At 43.0% G+C, this 18,216-nt stretch overlaps 2 protein-coding genes across 3 annotated transcripts in view; one reads left to right on the top strand and one right to left on the bottom strand.

Moving 5' to 3' along the window:
* Positions 1-18,216, top strand: part of TRAPPC12 (trafficking protein particle complex subunit 12) — a gene marked incomplete at its 5' end in the record, with an annotated part of 224,703 nt that overhangs the window by 114,366 nt on the left and 92,121 nt on the right. The gene's annotated exons all lie outside the window — the stretch shown is intronic.
* EIPR1 (EARP complex and GARP complex interacting protein 1) overlaps positions 1-18,216 on the bottom strand; it is a 69,411-nt gene that overhangs the window by 11,906 nt on the left and 39,289 nt on the right. The window contains exons 4-9 of one of the 2 annotated variants that reach the window (XM_081906458.1): positions 15,250-15,406; positions 7,952-8,051; positions 5,592-5,728; positions 2,493-2,660; positions 480-644; positions 361-384 (exon numbers count right to left, since the gene is read on the bottom strand). In XM_081906458.1, the coding sequence (XP_081762584.1) occupies positions 361-384; positions 480-644; positions 2,493-2,660; positions 5,592-5,728; positions 7,952-8,051; positions 15,250-15,406 (751 nt within the window). The remainder of the gene's footprint in view (positions 1-360; positions 385-479; positions 645-2,492; positions 2,661-5,591; positions 5,729-7,951; positions 8,052-15,249; positions 15,407-18,216) is intronic. The other variant, XM_081906459.1, reaches the window with a different exon arrangement.

Here is an 18,216-nt window from a genome sequence, read left to right as displayed (position 1 = left end):
CCACTGAAATATTTTTGTGTGGTTTTAATGTTGGTGCCAGTTTTTCAAGAGGCCAGTTTTTCAAGAGGCCAAGTATTTCAGCTGGTGCAGAAATATAATTTGCGCTTCTCCTGAAATGCCCATCCAACCCACATCACAAAGAAACAATTCCATGGAAAATGAAAAACCTTTCCCCCTCCTGTGTAATATGCAGGCCCATGGAAGCCATTGGCCTCCTTTTGACTTCCATGGGCTTTAGATCCAAGCCAGTGCTACCATATGACTTCAGAAAGTGTGTGTGGGGGGGAGGAATAAACCTCAAGAAAAGTGCCAGTCCACAACCGTACGAAAGCTAATGAATTCAGAGGTTGAGCTACTTACCGTTTAGGTGTGTACACAAAAACCCTACAATCAGTAAAGAACATTTCATCAACCTAAATGACCGCTAGACCTCACACAAAATGTCATGTCTGTTAATTAAGAGCAAAGTATTTTCTTACTTGTCCTCCTGGTGGTCTTCCTGGTCGCTAAGTTCATCATCATCGACCAGGTGCCCAAAAGGTTCAGAAGAAATGGATACCATGTTGGAAAGGATGACTCTGCTGTCACTGCTGCCTGTCAGCACTAATTGGTCATGGGAATGATTGTAGCGGACGTTCCAGACCCTGAAAACATCAACCCCACCACAGAATCAACCAGTTGAACCACTACCTAAAGGACGCAGATATAAGCATGTTGTACAGCTTTCAAAATGACAAGTCAGTTTCCATCGATGGATTGCTGAAATCTATTACCTGCTATCGAACAAGTCTAGATATTGAAGGATGTGGACAGTATACCAACTTTTCTACTCTACAAATAGAAGGAACTTCAGTGTTTGAAAGGAGAATTGTGCTCACAGTGTAAAAATATTGGCTATTGTCCAATGCAACCGAAAAACACATATGGGATGTTTCAGTCATGGGATGAAAGACATATAGTGAGTTTTGAACAGCAACAATAAAATGCCACTGATATTGCCTCTCTAATAAAGTGCTTAGGGACCGTGTTGAGAATCAGAGGTGCAGGTTGCAAGGATGGGATAGTGGCAATCCCCCAGACTCCAAATTCCATCAGCCCCAGCGAGCATGGCCAAAGTTTAGAGGTGATGGGAGTTGGAGTCCAGCAATAACTGAGGGCCACAGGTTTTCTATCTCTGTACTTGAGCATCAATAAGCTGAATACACTGGCTGTGCTAATCTGAGAAGTGCAACTCCAGCTTGTAGTACAATGTCAGCCCAGCTGTCAGCCCAAAACCACTGGACTGGATCCAGAGATCTGTGAGAGATCTGGAATGCTCCTGCTGGCAACAAGGGGAGTGGATATCAGCAAGTCTCTCTCCTACCTCCCTTCCTCCCCATACGGTGAATAGAAGACCCTATTGGATCAAACCTTTTCCCAAAATAGAGTAACTCCTTTTGTTCATGGAAGGACTGCACATTTCATTCCAATGTAACTTGCAGCTCCTACCAGCCTAGAGAAACAAACATACACTGTTCTTTTTCCTGGGCCAGATAGCATTGCTGCCTTTCCTGATGTATTGGATAAGCACAGCAATAGCTCTACAATGTTATTTCTGTCTGGGACTGGGCAACTGGGCATTAATGCACTGCAGTTGCCCTGGAGGCAAATAGCAAAAGCAATTCACGTCAATCCCTGGATGAAGCCTAGGAGGGGGATTAACAAAAGCCTTATCTTTTGCTCCTACTTTTAAAAACTTTTTATTTCATTTTGCAAGGCCAGTTCTTTACAGAGCCGACCAACAAGTTGTAAGGAGGGGGAGACTCAAAAGCCCAAATCCTGCAATGGAAGTTTTTGCTTATTGTTTAAACACAGCATGCAGATATTCCGAAGACAAAGCATTCCCCCATAAGCAAAACATGGATTATTTATTAATGTGATAAATTGAGCCCAAAGTTACCCCAAATCTGTGCTGGGTATGGTTAAAATAGTCCATAAGACAAAGGGAGGATTAACGCTATTAACTGAGCTCTCGAATACCATGTTAATACCAAATGTCTCCAGATTTTCTGTTGTTCTAATGGCTTAATAATCTCTTCAGTAAATAAAGATGTTTCCACAAAGTTGCCTCTCCGATGCCAGTGCTGAAGTCGCTTCAGGGCCCAGAATTATTTTGCCGCAGATGCTGCCACCCTAAAATCTATGAAATCTGAACAACACTCTGTCTCTTGGCTATATAGAAATCTTTCTACATTAATCTTCAACAAAAGGGAATCATTAATCTCTGCTGTAGAAACACATTAAAACTATTTTACAGTACGGACAATACCTTCCTAGAAAACAAATCAACATTTGCTATCTTTTAAAATATTAAAAATATCTGTATTCTGCTTAAAGGAAAGAAAGAAAAAAATTATCTGCAGCACCAGCTGAACTTGTTTGCATGGTTTTCAGAAAAGAACAATTAGCAGATTCAATTTGATAAATCCTTCACCCAAATAAATTCACTTTACCAGTGGGAATGCTCTTCCAGTGTCTTCACTGGCTCACTGACGTTTCTGGTGTCCCAGAATTTCACCTTGCAGTCATCTCCGCAGCTAGCCAGATAGTACTGTTTGTTGGGATTAAAATCTAGGTCCCTCACCAGCTGTCCATGAGCATTTTCTATACAATATATTTGACTGCAGGAGGAAAGGGGTGGATAGAAAAAAGAGGCACATCAAGAAAAGGCAAATAGCGAAGCCCAGCCACAGTGCTAATAGAAAACAAGGGGCATGTTTGCACTGCAAATTAATTTGCTTCAATTTAGGACAACAGCAACTTGCTGCGTTTGCTTTGGTGCCAAGTGCTGGCATATCAGCTCTGCTCCTTTGAAATTACTTCTGGGGTTAGAATGGTATGTCTGCGAATAGCCAGGTTATTCTGGGGCAAGTAGACCAGATTTAGGGCATCACAGCACACATACAGATAGTTACAGGGGTGCTTCAGTCACTCATTCTCATTTTCTCCCTCTCTTTCACACACACATACACACACCCCACCAGCATCACCTCCAACGCCACACGGGCAGCTGGTGCTGGGAAACATCTGGCTTGTCATTAGAATCAAGCCACCATCTTGTCCTCTAACACATCAGCAGCATCGCTGAGATTCATACCAGTGCCAAAGCCTGAAGAATGTACTGTATTTTTCGCTCTATAAGACGCACCAGAACACAAGACACACCTAGTTTTTGGAGGAGGAAAACAAGGAAAAAAATATTCTGGCTTCTGTGATAGCTGTGCAGCCTGCATTCGCTCCATAAGACGCACACACATTTCCTCTTACTTTTTAAGAGGGAAAAAGTGAGTCTTATAGAGCAAAAAATACAGTATATTGTAGGCCGCATTGCCTACTATTGTCTGGTCATGGGACCATCTGCTTAAAACAGTGCCACCACATTTTCTTCTCTGAAATTCATTCATCTATTTGTGTATTTGCATATTTATACATTTATATTCCCCTTCATAGGGTGATACCAGGTCAGTTCACAACAATGCATATTAAAATGCAATGAAACATAAAAATCACCGTAGAAACAGTGATTCTACTAAAAGCTCAGCATGAATAAACAGCAAATTCCTGGGTGAATAAAATGGTCTCTACGTAGCTGTCAAAAACTTGATCAAGTCAGGGCTTGCTTCATTTTGGAGGGAAGAGGATTCCACAAACTGGGTGCCACAACAGATAAGGCCCTCCCCCTATAGGTTGCAAGATGAATCTCAGCAGGCTGTGGCATAACCATACGGTTCCCAACTGGAAATCTCAGCATACAACCAGGTGTATAATATGGGGAAAGGGATTAAGGCATTTTGTGGCGCCCATGAGAGTATCTCAGATTTCCGAATGGGCTCCCAGATCAAAAAAGGCTGAGGAGCCCTGCTATAATCTCTCACCACTTTGTAGCTCCAGGAGTCCAGTAGCTAAAAGGGCCTTGGTGTAGCAGACGAGACAAGAGGGAGGTGGGAACCATGATTTTCTGGAGGGTCAGGAAATCGCTTTGAACCCAAAGGTCACATTCCCACATGGACAACCTTCTGAGGTTCCATGACAGTGGTAGGTGGAGTAAAAGCAAGAGTAGGCGCAGCAGTGGAGCAGCACCTTCTGCTCAGCTGCTAGTAATGTGTCCCCCGCTGCCAAAAATGTACACACCCCATCTAGCTTCAACTTTGGTTTAGGTGCTCCAAACACAGCCTTATGTCCCCAGCTTTCAACTTCTTTTCTAGTCCAGCAAAGCCTTTTAGGTAAAATTAAGCTAAGAGAGACAATGCTTCTCTTCAGCTCACTATGATCAGCTTTGAGCACACACATTTGTGAACTTTTCTGGTGCCATGCCATGAGTCCAACTGCAATTTATACTGATCTAGTGTAGAAGCCCAAAGTCAGGTTTTAACCCATATTCTTGCAGAAAACGGAAGAGGAAAGTGAGAGAATTACTATAAGCATTTAAATACATATTTTTAACTCTGCCTAATCAAATTAATCAGTTTTGGGGTATAAAGGAATGTAATTGGAAACAATGGAAATATAGTGCTGCACCCATGAGCACACGGGAGACATAAAACCAAATTTAAAGTCATCTCCCCCTTTAAGGCAGCAGAAGTTATTACAAGACATCCGTCTTCCGAGGCTAGTGATAAATTACTGTGTGCTAAGGGGATAAGCTGTATCTTAAAAAAGCTTGCACAGACTTCTGTTGTCATGGCAACAGATGTGCACAACATCACTCCTTTGCTTATCAAAATTACAACTAGAGCAGGAAAGGAGTCCTATATTTCTTATATTGAAGCTTTAGGTTTGTTGGCATTCAAAAATTTTGATACGTTGCGGCCCCAATACTAAACACCGTTGTGCCAGGCAACTGACTGTCAATAGACTGGAAACCTCTGCTGCATTATCTCTAAAGATACTGTCAAAATCAAATGGAAACCTAAAATTCATCCCTCCTCAAACAAAGCAGAGCAAACCCCAGACCTAGCTAATCTCCCCCTCCAGCCCGCCCCCTAAAAAAACCTCTAAAATTTGAAAAGAAGGTGTCATTAGTATACCAGAGTCAGCCAGCTTTAAAGTAACAGTCCAGAATGGAAACTTAAGTCACTCTGCTCTGGACTGGACTGCTGAGTTCAATGGCACTGGCACATTCTAAAATAGGAATGGGGAAGCTGTTGCCCTCCATCACGATCATTCATGACCATTGGCCATGCTGGCAAAGACTGATGGGAGCTGGAGAGCAACAACATCTGGAAAGCCAACGTTTCCCCACCTCTGCTCTAAAAACATCCACACCTAGCTCTATTTTAAATGAATGGAGTTTTTTTATCAGTAGCTTAAAACAGCAGGATTTTCACATACCATACATACTGGATGTGAAGAAAAGGGATCCTTTAGGCTGCTGCTATAGCTTATTGAATCCGTGGCAGACGTCTAAACCAGGCATGTAAACTAGTGAAATGACTACTTTTGAAGCCTGCTATTTATTTATTTTTAAATCACCGCTCGAAAAGTAACTTTCCAGAAAGACACAGCTTTTATACAGATAGATATAGACAGAAAGAAGAAACCACACTCCTTACGTCATAGTGCGTATATCCCATCCTCGAATGGCAGTGTCGTTTGCTGTCGCAACCTGAGTGCAATTATGGTGGGGACTCCATCGTCCGGAGGTAAACTTCAGCTGTCCCTTTCCTTCCAAGGCGACGGAATTTGACAGCTGTGCGTTAGAAACAACTCAAGTGAGTGACTCTCGTGTGAAATGCCTCTCTAGCTGTACAGAGGAACTCACTTCAGAGGCAACAAGCAGAACAGCTTGAAACTTAAAACAGGGAATTATTCATGTGTCGGACGATAATATTCATTTCGTAACATGCCTCGCTGACTTGTTGGCGAATTACCCTTGGTTCTACCTAGCACAGACGACAACATTTGTCAATTATTGATGGATAAGATTAAAAAATAATATTTATTTATTTATTTATTTCATAACACTTTACAAAGTAATTCATTATCACCTTTTAAAAAGAAGAGGAGAGAGGAACCCTTACAGATAAATGGATGAGTTTGGTCAGAAGATCACCTGTGCTACCTCTCTCAATGCTGGGTCCTTTCAGATATTGCTAGGATAAGCCTACATACACAGAAGGTTACAGCAACACGTACACTATTTTTAAAAACCCATCTTATAGCTCAGGGAAATCCCACATTCAAATAAACAGTGCTTTGCAATCCACTTGATCTTCTCTTTCCAGTGTAAGCAGAGACACAATTCTAGGCTCTGCTCCCAATCCCCCCTTTCCTACTGTGTCTCAGGGACCACCACCTCTTCTGAACAGGTCCACGAATATGGAATAGTCCCTAAGCACAAATGAAGGAAAATGTACCGAGCTGGTTACTGTGCTCCATTTCCTAGAACACAAACAGGTACTTGAAACACCTGTGTTCCTTAACAATACTGTTAAGGCCTGTTGCCTCCAACCTCATTTTATGCAGCCCCTGGCATCGCATCAAATGGCCTCCTTCCTCATCCCATTGGAGTTCCTTCCTCTTTAAATCCCAGTTGTTTGGTGCTGCACTGTGCACCCTATTGGTGTAATCATAATCATAAACCATTTAATAGATCAAATATCTTACTTAAAAATCCATTTGTCCCCTCCCCCTTTATATGTAGTTTCAGAACACCTGTAGGGAGCAATAGTAAGAGAAAAGTTTCTACTCTTTGTTTGTGAAGCTAATTTTGGAAAAGAACATGCCGGAAATGCCTGAGGTGACTCATAAACTGGAGCAGGGTGGTAGTGGTTTGGGTACAATGTCCAATGACTAGAAGGTATCCCTACAGAGATCTTCACCCATCTTAATGATTAGTTGAGCAGGAAGTATGCAGAACAACCAGATGCATGCAAATCATCTTAATTTGCATAATTATTTAATGTCACAGGTCCGCTGTCCACAGCACAGAACCTGGGTTACTTTGGAGCAATGCTTTTTTTATTATTTAAAAAAATGGTATAATGCCCACAGCTCAACTGACAGAGAAGCAACTGCCTAGACACGTGCAAACATAGTCAAGGAAAGAGTTAATGTAGACAATGTTTATTTGGAGGAATAGCTCATCTAATGAAAGGCATGCGACAGTGATGAATTTCTGTAGCTAAATTCCAGTGAAGTAAATGAGAGAGCCCAAGAACTCGCGCTCAGTAGAAAAATTCCCTTTCTATTAAGTGGTATGACTTGTGACAGACTGGAGAACTTCCCAAAGGAAATGCTTATATTTGATACAGATTGGAATTAAGGAGAAATATGGTAACTTTGAGATTATGAACGAAAGAGACTGCCTAGGACAGTGAAAAGCCTAATTAACATTCAAAGAACCTTAAAGCAAGGCGAGGCAGAGCAGCCCAGGGGGAGCAAGAGGAGAAGGAGGAAATGCTAAGCATGTCTGTAAAAACCTGACACTTCAATCAGACAAGAATGTTGATCACAGCATGCAAACAGACTTTGCTCTAGAAAGAGTTGGTCAACTGTTGGAGAGGGAGACAGTGAGTAGAATATTGGTCAATTCGAGGGAACACGGATGGCAACAGCCAAAAAAGAACCGGCTGGTTGACCAACATGGGGGGGGGGGAGGGGAGACATGGGCCAAAAAGGATGAACAAAGGCTTCACAAAGGAAGAATCATGACTGTTCTTCTGCGGGTGTGAATAATGTGCGGTTTCTGAAGATTGTTTCATGGCTGTCGAAAGATTTTCCCCACTTACTTTCCTTTGAAGCAACACACACACACACACACACACACACACACACACACACACACACACACTGCTGCTTGGAATACAGTTTAAATATGTTAGCAACTTGCTTATCAATCAAACAAACGTACAGAAAAGCAATGCCACCACAAACAAAATGAGGCCTCGTTGTAATTTGTGACACTCCTTACCACCGCCTTGCTTGAGCTTTCTTGCAAATCCCACAGAAGCAAGTGATTATCAGCCAGAGAAATTAATCTTTTGCCATCTCCCATCGGCTCCCATGCAACACTGCAAGCACAAAAATTCAACAACGTCACGTTAAGCAATCCAAAGCAGGCACATACATGCAACTCCCTGGGGGTGCATTTATAACCTTCCACTTAACTATAATCTGCAGAAGACGTTATCGAGTGGCCCTGTCTTTTTGCAGTTGTTTGATGCTGTGCTGTGCACCCTGTTGGTGTAATCATAATCATAAACCATTTAATAGATCAAATATCTTACTTAAAAAGCGATTTGTCCCACTTTATAGCAAGCACTCTTAAAGCAACTTACAGGTGGCCATTGGAATAAAGTAAAAAGCTATGCACCACGTTAGCAATGTGTGGCACCTGTCACCCTCCAGATGTGGCTGGATTAGACTTCCCCTCACCAATGTTTATGCTGACTGAAGATGATGGGAGTTGGGGTCCAACAGCAATGGGAGGCCCACCCCTCCTAAAATAACATGAATGCATCACCAGGTAGTGGAACCCGAAACAGACTATTACATCATTTTCATCCTATGATGGCTTTACTATGCCATGCGGAGAAGATAAAGTAAGCCTTACCCCATTATGTTGGAGATTCTTTTAACTCATATTTGTATTCAGTTACCTGAGCAAAGCCCTTAACTACATGTGATTTGTCTTCATAGTCAATCACTATCAACAATTGGGAGATATTGGAAACAGAAGGTGGAAGGAGCAACAAGGGTTTTTTTTTCTCTTGGACTTGTTCCTCAATAACAGAGAGGAATAGATCAACGAAGTGAAAGTACTGGGAACCTTGGGAGGAAGTGATCATGTTCTCTTGGGTTTCATTGGAGTCAATTTGATTCCCTCCCCCTCTTTCTTTTTTCCTTTCTCCTCCTGTGATGAGGCTGCATTTTAATGTTTCAATGTTATATTTTAATCTTGTTTTTAAGTTGTATTCATTCAACTTGTTTTTATTATTGCTTGTTAGCCACCCTGAGCCCGGCCTTGGCTGGGGAGGGCGGGGTATAAATTTATTTATTTATTTATTTATTTATTTATTTATTTATTATTATCATCATCATCATACACAGGCAAGGGAATGCTAAGGGTAATCAGACATGCACTCACTAATGGTTCCTCATCATTCTAGAAAAAAGTGAAAAAGTGGGGTGCCACATTTTGTCTTGGGCCTAAAGGTATTAAGCGGATGCTCATCAAATTTGTAGATGACACCAAACTGGGAGGGGTAGCAAATGCCACAGAAGGCAGAAATTGGGATACAATATGACCATAACAGATTGCAGAACTGGGCCCAAACTAACAAAATGAAGAACCAGATACACAAATATAAGACGTGGGACACCGGGCTTGCTAATAGTACGTGTGAAAAGGATCTATCTAGGGGTCTTAGTGTGAAAAGGATCTATCTAGGGGGCTTGCTAATAGTACGTGTGAAAAGGATCTATCTAGGGGTCTTAGTAGACCACAAGCTTAACATGAATCAACAGTGTGGTGCAGTGGGGGGGGGGGGCAGGGCGGAGAGAAGGTTAATGCTATTCTAGGCTGCATCAACCAAAGTATAGTGTCCCGATACCACTCTATTTTGCCTTGGTCAGACCACACCTAGAGTACTTTGTCCAATTCTGGCCACCACAATTGAAGAAGGATATTGACAAGCTGGAAGGTGTGCAGATGAAGGCAACCAAGATGATAAAGGGTATGGAAACTAAGCCTTATGAGGAACAGTTGAGGGAATTGGGTATGTTTAACCTGGAAAATATATGATAGCCATCTTGAAATATCTAAAGCAGCGGTTCTCAACCTGTGGGTCCCCAGATGTTGTTGGACTACAACTCCCATCATCCCTGTGCTATGGTCTTGCTAGCTAGGGGTGATGGGAGTTGTAGTCCAACAACATCTGGGGACCCACAGGTTGAGAAAGGCTGATCTAAAGGGTTGTCATGTGGAAAATGGAGCAAGCTTGTTTTCTCCTGCTCTGGAGGCTAGGACCCGAATCAATGGATTCAAGTTACAAGAAAGGAGATTACGACTAAACATCTGGAAGAACTTTCTGATAGTAAGAGCTGTTCAAAAGTGGAACGGTCTCCCTTCGGAGGTGGTGGACTCTCCTTCCAGAGGTTTTTAAGCAGAGGTTGGATGGTCATCTGTCATGGATGCTTCAGTTGAGATTTCTGCATTGCAGGGGGTTGAACTAGATGACCCTCAGGATCCATTTCCAATGCTACAATTTTATGATTTGAAGGGGAAAGAGTCTCTGAATAATTAAGAGCTTGCTGCCTTAGTTTCATCTCAAGAAAAGAAACTGTTATATTCATTGGCAATGCAAAGTAACAAAAAACACCCAAGGGATTTGTGTTAGACATCTGATTCCTGGCCTATTTTTTTAAAAGACTGCTGATTTATATATTCACAACCCTATACTGTTTAAAAAAAGACAAAAAAAAGTTGAGAGAGACAAGCAAAGCAGTAGCACCCAAATGAGGAAGAGAGCTTCAAGAAAACAAGGGAGGGAACTATTTAATGAACTATTTAGGTCAGCAACTACCCACTTTAAGCGTCAACCTTCTTCCTGAGCACTTAGAAAATATCTTTCACATATGTTTCCATTTACAATTGCTTAACACCTATTGAAGAAGTGTGATCCCTTGCTCAGCGATATTATGCATATGAAAACAAGTATTTTTGTTTCCAACCCATGACAGGGTTTGTTTGATATCACCAATGGAAGGTGAGCTAAACATCTAGGAATATATTTTCAAATTGTCTGGAATTTAGGCTGCAATTCTATGCACAATTAACTGGAAGTAAGTCCTACTAAACTCAATAGGACTTAGTTCTGAGCAAACATGCATACGATTGCAGTGTTAGGGTCCAAGTATGCCTAGGACTTGCCGATCGTATGGTTGGCGGTTTGAATCCCCGCGGCGGGGTGAGCTCCCGTCGTTCGGTCCCAGCTCCTGCCCACCTAGCAGTTCGAAAGCACTCTTAAGTGCAAGTAGATAAATAGGGACCACTTTCTAGCGGGAAGGTAAACGGCGTTTCCATGTGCTGCGCTGGTGCTGGCTTGCCAGAGCAGCCTCGTCACGCTGGCCACGTGACCCGGAAGTGTCTTCGGACGGCGACGGCTCACGGCCTCTAGAGCGAGATGAGAACGCAACCCTAGGGTCGGACACGACTGGCCCGTACGGGCAGGGGTACCTTTACCTTTTTATGGTAAGAATGGTAAAAAAGATTTGCTCTAAGGATTTACCGATATTGGAATCCTTTTTCAAAAGCCATTTCTATGGGTGCTAATTCTACTGCCTTTCACTTACACTTCTTTAAGTTTTCAGAAAGTGAACATTATCATTGGCATTTCTGGTTTTCAATGAGCTGAAAGAAGGTGTTAGTAACCTGATAGAAAGGGTGCTAATTAGAAAGAAGTATAACTCAATGAACACATCTTGAGAACACCTAACAGTATTCAATCGGTTCTTGCGAGATGGGCATTTTATTTCATTACTAATTCATTTTATTGGATCTCATAGCTCACTCTTTTATAGATGCGATTGTAGCAATCCTTCAGGATTTATGGTTAAAATGAAGGTTACCGTTCTCCCCCCCCCTTAAATAAAATAATTCCCTTATACCAGTCTCCTGTTCTTGTAAATTATGGTGCTGTAATCGTGAAGACCAAAGTCTGCAATGCACACTATGAACTGCTGGCAGCCAAGTGACAATTTTGTTTAAAAAGAAGCATAGTGCCCCAAACAGGCTGATTTTTAACCTCTTAACATGAAAGGTTCATGTTTTTTGTTTTAATCTTCAGCAAGCTCCTTGCTCCTAACCATGTTTCAAAAACTTTTAAAGCCTGCATCAAGCTGTGAAAACTTTTTACTTTAACTAATGGTTGAAGATGTGTCAATTACCTACTCTTGCTGCAGAAATGTTACAGCCAAGCGGAGCCTACTGTTAGGTATGGTAGAGCAGAAACCCTACAAACATCATGCCCCAAAGTGCCCCACTGCCTCCACCAGTGGCAGAGATACGCCGCTAGCAGTGCTGATTTGGAGCAAGATTTCGCCTGAAATCATACAAGAGCTTGCATAGTGCACAATACCTAATGAGATTTTGGGCGATTTTGCCCAAAATGGGCATCTGGCAAAGCTTATGTCACAGTAAGTTTGTCAGTGTTTATGGTACCACAAGACCATTGTTGCTGCATCTTTTTTATTGAAATTTATTTTCATTCATAACAGCAACGCCTCAGGTTACAAGCGCTTCAGGTTACAAACTCCGCTAACCTGGAAGAGGTACCTCGAGCTGAGAACTTTGCCCCAGGATGAGAATGGAAATCGTGTGCTGGCATCGCAGCGCAGCAGCAAGAGGCCCCATTAGCGAAAGCATGCCTCTAGTTAAGAACAGTTTCAGGTTAAGAACAGATCTCTGGAACTAACTAAGTTTGTAACTAGAGGTACCACTCTGTGCGTGTGTGTGTGTGTGCGCGCGCGCGTGTGTGTGTATATGTATGTGTGTGTGTGTATATATATATATATATGCTTTCGTAGATTTTCACGGGTACAGGAATGCAGGTTTTGGTGTCCTCGGGTGTCTTCCCGTGTAAAAGTTGGGGTGTCTAGGCGACGTTTCGACGAGGTCTCACTCGTCATCTTCAGGCTGGTGCTTTCGGCTTCTTGTTACTGGAACAGAGCAGGATCTCAGTGTTTGAGTTCCTATAAATACTGTTGAGGGGGTGTGGTGTATAGCCTCCAATGTTCTGGGCAGAGAGGAAGTTCCCAGGCTAGTGTGCCTTTTCTTCTTTTGTTCCTTAATTACTTGAGGGATATCCTGAGTGATTTCTTGAGTGATATCCTGAGTACCACTTAGGTGGGTCATTAGGTGTGGATTAGTTGCTAAAGTCTTTGTGTCTTGACCTCTTGAACTTTGTGAAGAGTTTTTCTGAGAAGATGGCTGTACTGCACTTAGTTGTGCTCTGGCTTGGCTTCGTGTATAGGGGCGAGCTGTGGTTTTGTGGCTTGTGTCAGCCAGATCTGTGTAGGGATTGCAGGGGGGTGCAGCATCCGGAGGTGCCTCCATGGTTTGGCTACTGGATGGTGTCTGTAATTTATCTGTGGAGAGGGTCTGGGTTTGGGTCTGGTGTGGTTGATTGGTGATGGCGTTCTGTGTGCCTCTGGATCTGGTGTCAGTTTTTGTGGGGAGGGCTAATTTCCAGATGTCTGGCAAGCGGGATGTGTCGTCACGCTTGTTCATGTTGTGAGGGTGTTTCTCTACAGTAGCCAAACCATGGTGGCACCTCCGGATGCTGCACCCCCCTGCAATCCCTACACAGATCTGGCTGACACAGGCCACAAAACCACAGCTCGCCCCTATACACGAAGCCAAGCCAGAGCACAACTAAGTGCAGTACAGCCATCTTCTCAGAAAAACTCTTCACAAAGTTCAAGAGGTCAAGACAAAAAGACTTTAGCAACTAATCCACACCTAATGACCCACCTAAGTGGTACTCAGGATATCACTCAAGAAATCACTCAAGATATCCCTCAAGTAATTAAGGAACAAAAGAAGAAAAGGCACACTAGCCTGGGAACTTCCTCTCTGCCCAGAACATTGGAGGCTATACACCACACCCCCTCAACAGTATTTATAGGAACTCAAACACTGAGATCCTGCTCTGTTCCAGTAACAAGAAGCCGAAAGCACCAGCCTGAAGATGACGAGTGAGACCTCGTCGAAACGTCGCCTAGACACCCCAACTTTTACACGGGAAGACACCCGAGGACACCAAAACCTGCATATATATATATATAGTAACAAAGCTGATGTAAACAAAGAAAATATATCGTTTGGAAATGTTACAGACTTGGTCTTCTCTGGTAATACACTTGTTAACAGCCACTATTATCTTCTTTTATTTATTAAATTGATATACTGTGCTTCATCCAAAGACCACAGGGTGGTTCGCAACATAAAAATACAAAATGAGAACACAAAATACATAATAAAACAAAAAAAAAACAAATAGCTCCCCCTTCCCACAAGCACATACATATTTGGGGGAAATGGGCACTATCACATTAGAAGACTGGATAGTCAGAGTCTAGGATATAGCCCATGATATACCAGTGCAAGGAGCGGACAACTGGATAACAAGTTTTGTGGTGCACTCTCAAGAAAAAAACCCAGCACTATGTACTACTGGAAACACTCTGAAGAGCAATACCTTATATATGTATGCAGTTGTACCTCAGAAGTCGAACAGAATCCATTCCAGAAGTCAGTTTGACTTCCAAAACGTTTGGAAACCAAAGCAGGAAACTCCTGCAGCCAATCGGAAGCCATGCTGGACGTTGGGCTTCCGTTTGAAAACCAGAACACTCACTTCTGGGTTTTGATTGTACAGGAGCCGATTTGTTTGGGAGCCAAGGTGTTTGAGATCCAAGGTATGACTGTACTTAAAGCAACATTTTTAATACTAGCAGCCTGGTGTTGTTTGGGAGTTTTAAGAAACCCCCAAGACCAGTGCAGTTTTGAAATGTTCCATCCACCATCTTCATTCAAAATAGGACCTAGCTGTATCCAAACATAGATGAAAACCTGATCCTTGATTTCAGGAACTGGCATGCAAAATTTGGTTACGGTGTCTTAACAGTCCTATCTTACCAGTACACAAACATATAAAGGGGGGGTCATCAATAACGCTGTAAACACACATCAGTCATCATTAACTAATTAGAAGGGAATGTGAAAAGCTTTCTTTGATAATACTCTGCAATCAGTTCTTGATAGGAAAGCATCTACTTTTTTTGCGATAAATGTGCACAATAAAATAAAATCTCAACTAGACCAAACATAGGAGAGAAAGTTAGAACCCAAACAAAGATCAAAACAAAATTTCCAAGTTATAGAGAATGTGACTGAAAAGCTAGCATTAGTTGGTGTGCAGATGAACATATAGACATGTAGGAAAGGAAAGACACAGCAAAAATGCAGAAAGATAGTTGCACCAATGTTGAGTTTGCAGGACTAATGCTTTTAATGCCTGATGCTGTTTGGAATAAATCTCCCCACCTCACAGAAAGCCCCAGAAGAAGTCAGTATGTATGATTTTTCCGAAGTATGTATATTTAAAATGTGCAAACCCCAAACTTACTATAAACCTGCATTGAACAGAATAGGTCTATCCACACGCCCCCCCCCCTCCTTAGAGTATAAAATATGCAGAATCCTACCCGGCCATATTGCCATGGGCCGTGTTGTCAAGGTGACAGAGTAGCTCCAGGGTTTGAGCGTTGCTTGATGAATCATCAGGGGATTCATGACTGCCTGATTCCAATTCCTTCGGCATCCTCCAAACAGCCGCACATGTCATGACTTTACTGTCTGAAGCTAAGGAACAGAGGATAATGTCAACAGATCACAGTATGGGGAGATGGAGCGGGGGGAGGAAAGGCTTTCTGGAATATGGTTCATCAGTATTTTCATAACCATAGGCGAGTCACAGCACATCTGCCATTTAAAATATTTAAATAATCCTACTGAACTTTATTCTGACGATATGGCACACAGGCAAAATGATGGGTTACAAAGGAAGCAAGCAGTTTAACACAGAGCCCATAATTAGCATAGATTTAACTCAGATTTCTCACATTTTAAAGCCAAGCATTCAGTGGATAACGCAACCCGCCTCAGAAGTAGTTTTCCAGGGCTGCTTCCCATATGTCCATTTCAATTAATATTGGAAATTACAGCGAGCTGTTGCTAAGAGTACCATTTTTCACCTTAATGCAGGCACAGTTTTTAAGGTCTCCCTCTCTGGCTTTGCTGGGTTGCCTTTAATTTGCATGTGCGGCACTAAATCACCTCCTCTGCAGAGAACGACGTTTTTAAAGCCCTATACTTTCAGAGAGCGCCTGCTTCAGTCCTTTCAGCAGAAAGTCTGAACAATCCAATCTCTGAGTCCCTGGCTTATTGGCTCCCCAAAACATTTCAAACCCAAGGCCGTTGCCAGTTCCAGAATTTCCAGGAGCTACCTAAGAAACGCACAGAATGGAAAACTACTGACATGCTTACAAGTGCTCAAAGATCCTTGTTGCTGTGTGGCACTTTTGACTCTCCAGATGTGGTTGGACTCTACCTCCCGTCAGCCCCAGTCAGCATGGCCAATAGTCAGGTGATGTTAGTTGTAACCCAAAATCAAACGGCAGGCCACAGCTTCCCCATCTGTAGTGTAATGGGTATTGGAGGTAAGCTCCTGCTTCATGGAAGTTGCGGAAAGCTCTTGCACACCACACTGAATAAATGAAACTGACCAACCCCAAGAACAATGAGCAATATCCAACTAAGTCAGAGGGTGTCCTCCAAGTATGACTCCATATATAATTATCACCCCATATATGATTAACATGGAATATCCCCCAATATAGTCACATGAATACAAGTATCGCCAGTTCTGGTTTCCAATCCTAAATCAGGCATGGACAAACTCGGTCCTCCAGATGTTTTGGGACTACAACTCCTATCATCCCTAGCTAACAGGACCAGTGGTCAGGGATGATGGGAGTTGTAGTCCCAAAACATCGGGAGGGCCGAGTTTGCCTATGCCTGCCCTATATCATCCACGCTAAATTTATACCGTTGCAGAATCAGTGACAAATTTATTACCATTCTGATCTAGCAATGTTTCCAACACTCCCTAAGCCGGATTTCAAAAGGTTATACAATAGTACAATGACAATGTGTTTATTATGTTCATATGTCTTTCCCCCCCCCTTTGTATTTATTTATTTATTCATTCCCCTGATTGTTTGGCTTCTGCTGTTTAGTGTTGGGTGTACTTTTGTAGCACCACAAGTTATTTTGCAATCAGCGGGCATGTACACATTGAAACACGGAAAATTTTCAATAAAGAGTTAATGCTTAACAAAAGGCTATGCAAGGATAGGGGAGAAAACCTGGTGAAAGCTGCAAGGAGTGCAAAACCCCACATTTGGTGAAGGGCATAAAAAACAACAATGCTAATTGTCATTAGTGAAGGAAGACAATAAACTCTCCAGATACAAATGTTCTGAATTATTACGCTTACAAACTCCATCATTAATGTAAAATGCAGTTTTAGAACCTACCGGTACTTCTAAACATGAGCCTATAATGTGGATGTCAGGGAACTGCCATCTAAAGCGCCGGGGGCGCAAAGGCTCACTGAGGTTGAGAGAGGAGTAGCAGCGGAAGAGGGAACCAGTAGAGGGCGAGCAAGAACTCCAAGGGAAAGTGAGTCGGAGGGATGGCTCAGAGACGCTTCCAGCGAAAACAGTGGGGAGGTCTCAGGACCTCCTATAGGGACACCCACACCTCGCCGGAAACTGTCACGCCGAGAGGCCAGACGACGTGTTTCCGTTAAAGAGCTTTTATGTTGGAAACGATTCCGAAAGCAGCCACTTTCGGATTCTACTAGTGATTGACGCAGCCATGCTGGAGGGGCTCCGTCACAGGCAGAGGTTTGAAAACCTGATCAAACTCTGAGGGACTTGCATTTTACGCACAAGCAGCTCATCGTCCCATCACAGCAATCCGAAAGTCACCGAAAGCCAGCTTGTGCAGGGAGAAGCATCATGAGCAACCCAGCCGGAACCGGAGGAGCAGGAGCAGCTGGAGGGGGTCCAAGCCTGGAAGAAAGGTACAGGGCGTTGGAGATCCAGTTGGCGCTGCAAACGGCGAGGCTTGAGGAGAGGAGGGCTCAGGATGCAGAAAAGGGAAAGAAGAAAACCACCCCGCTCGCCAGAAAGGTGCCAGGATTGGTGCAGAAATTCGGGGGGGATCCCAGGAACTATCATGCCTTTAGAACAGAGATGCAATACGCTCTAAACTTGCAGTTTGATGACTTCCCCGACGAGGAATCGCGAGTGGCTTTTGTGATTGGCCATCTCGAATCCGGGGCGAAGGATTGGGTTAGACCCCTGATGGCAGCGAATAATGAGATCCTAAAGGACACGAGGAAGTTTTTTCGTGCCATGGACCTGATGTTTTCCAGCGATATTGAGCAGGGGGTGGTGCGAAGGCAGTTAATGGCTTGCCAGCAAGGAAGCAGATCTGTCCGTGAGTACTGGACTGAGTTTACTATGCTGATTCATAAATTGGGGTGGGACCTATCGGCGGAGCCCATCCAAATGCTTTTCGAAGAGGGGCTTTCTTCAACCGTC

This window comes from Podarcis melisellensis (assembly GCF_964234715.1).
Source record: "Podarcis melisellensis genome assembly, chromosome: 3".
Classification (NCBI taxonomy): Eukaryota; Metazoa; Chordata; class Lepidosauria; order Squamata; family Lacertidae; genus Podarcis; species Podarcis melisellensis.
The sequence above is the reverse complement of the archived record's forward strand: the minus strand, read 5'-3'. Positions and strand labels throughout refer to the sequence as shown.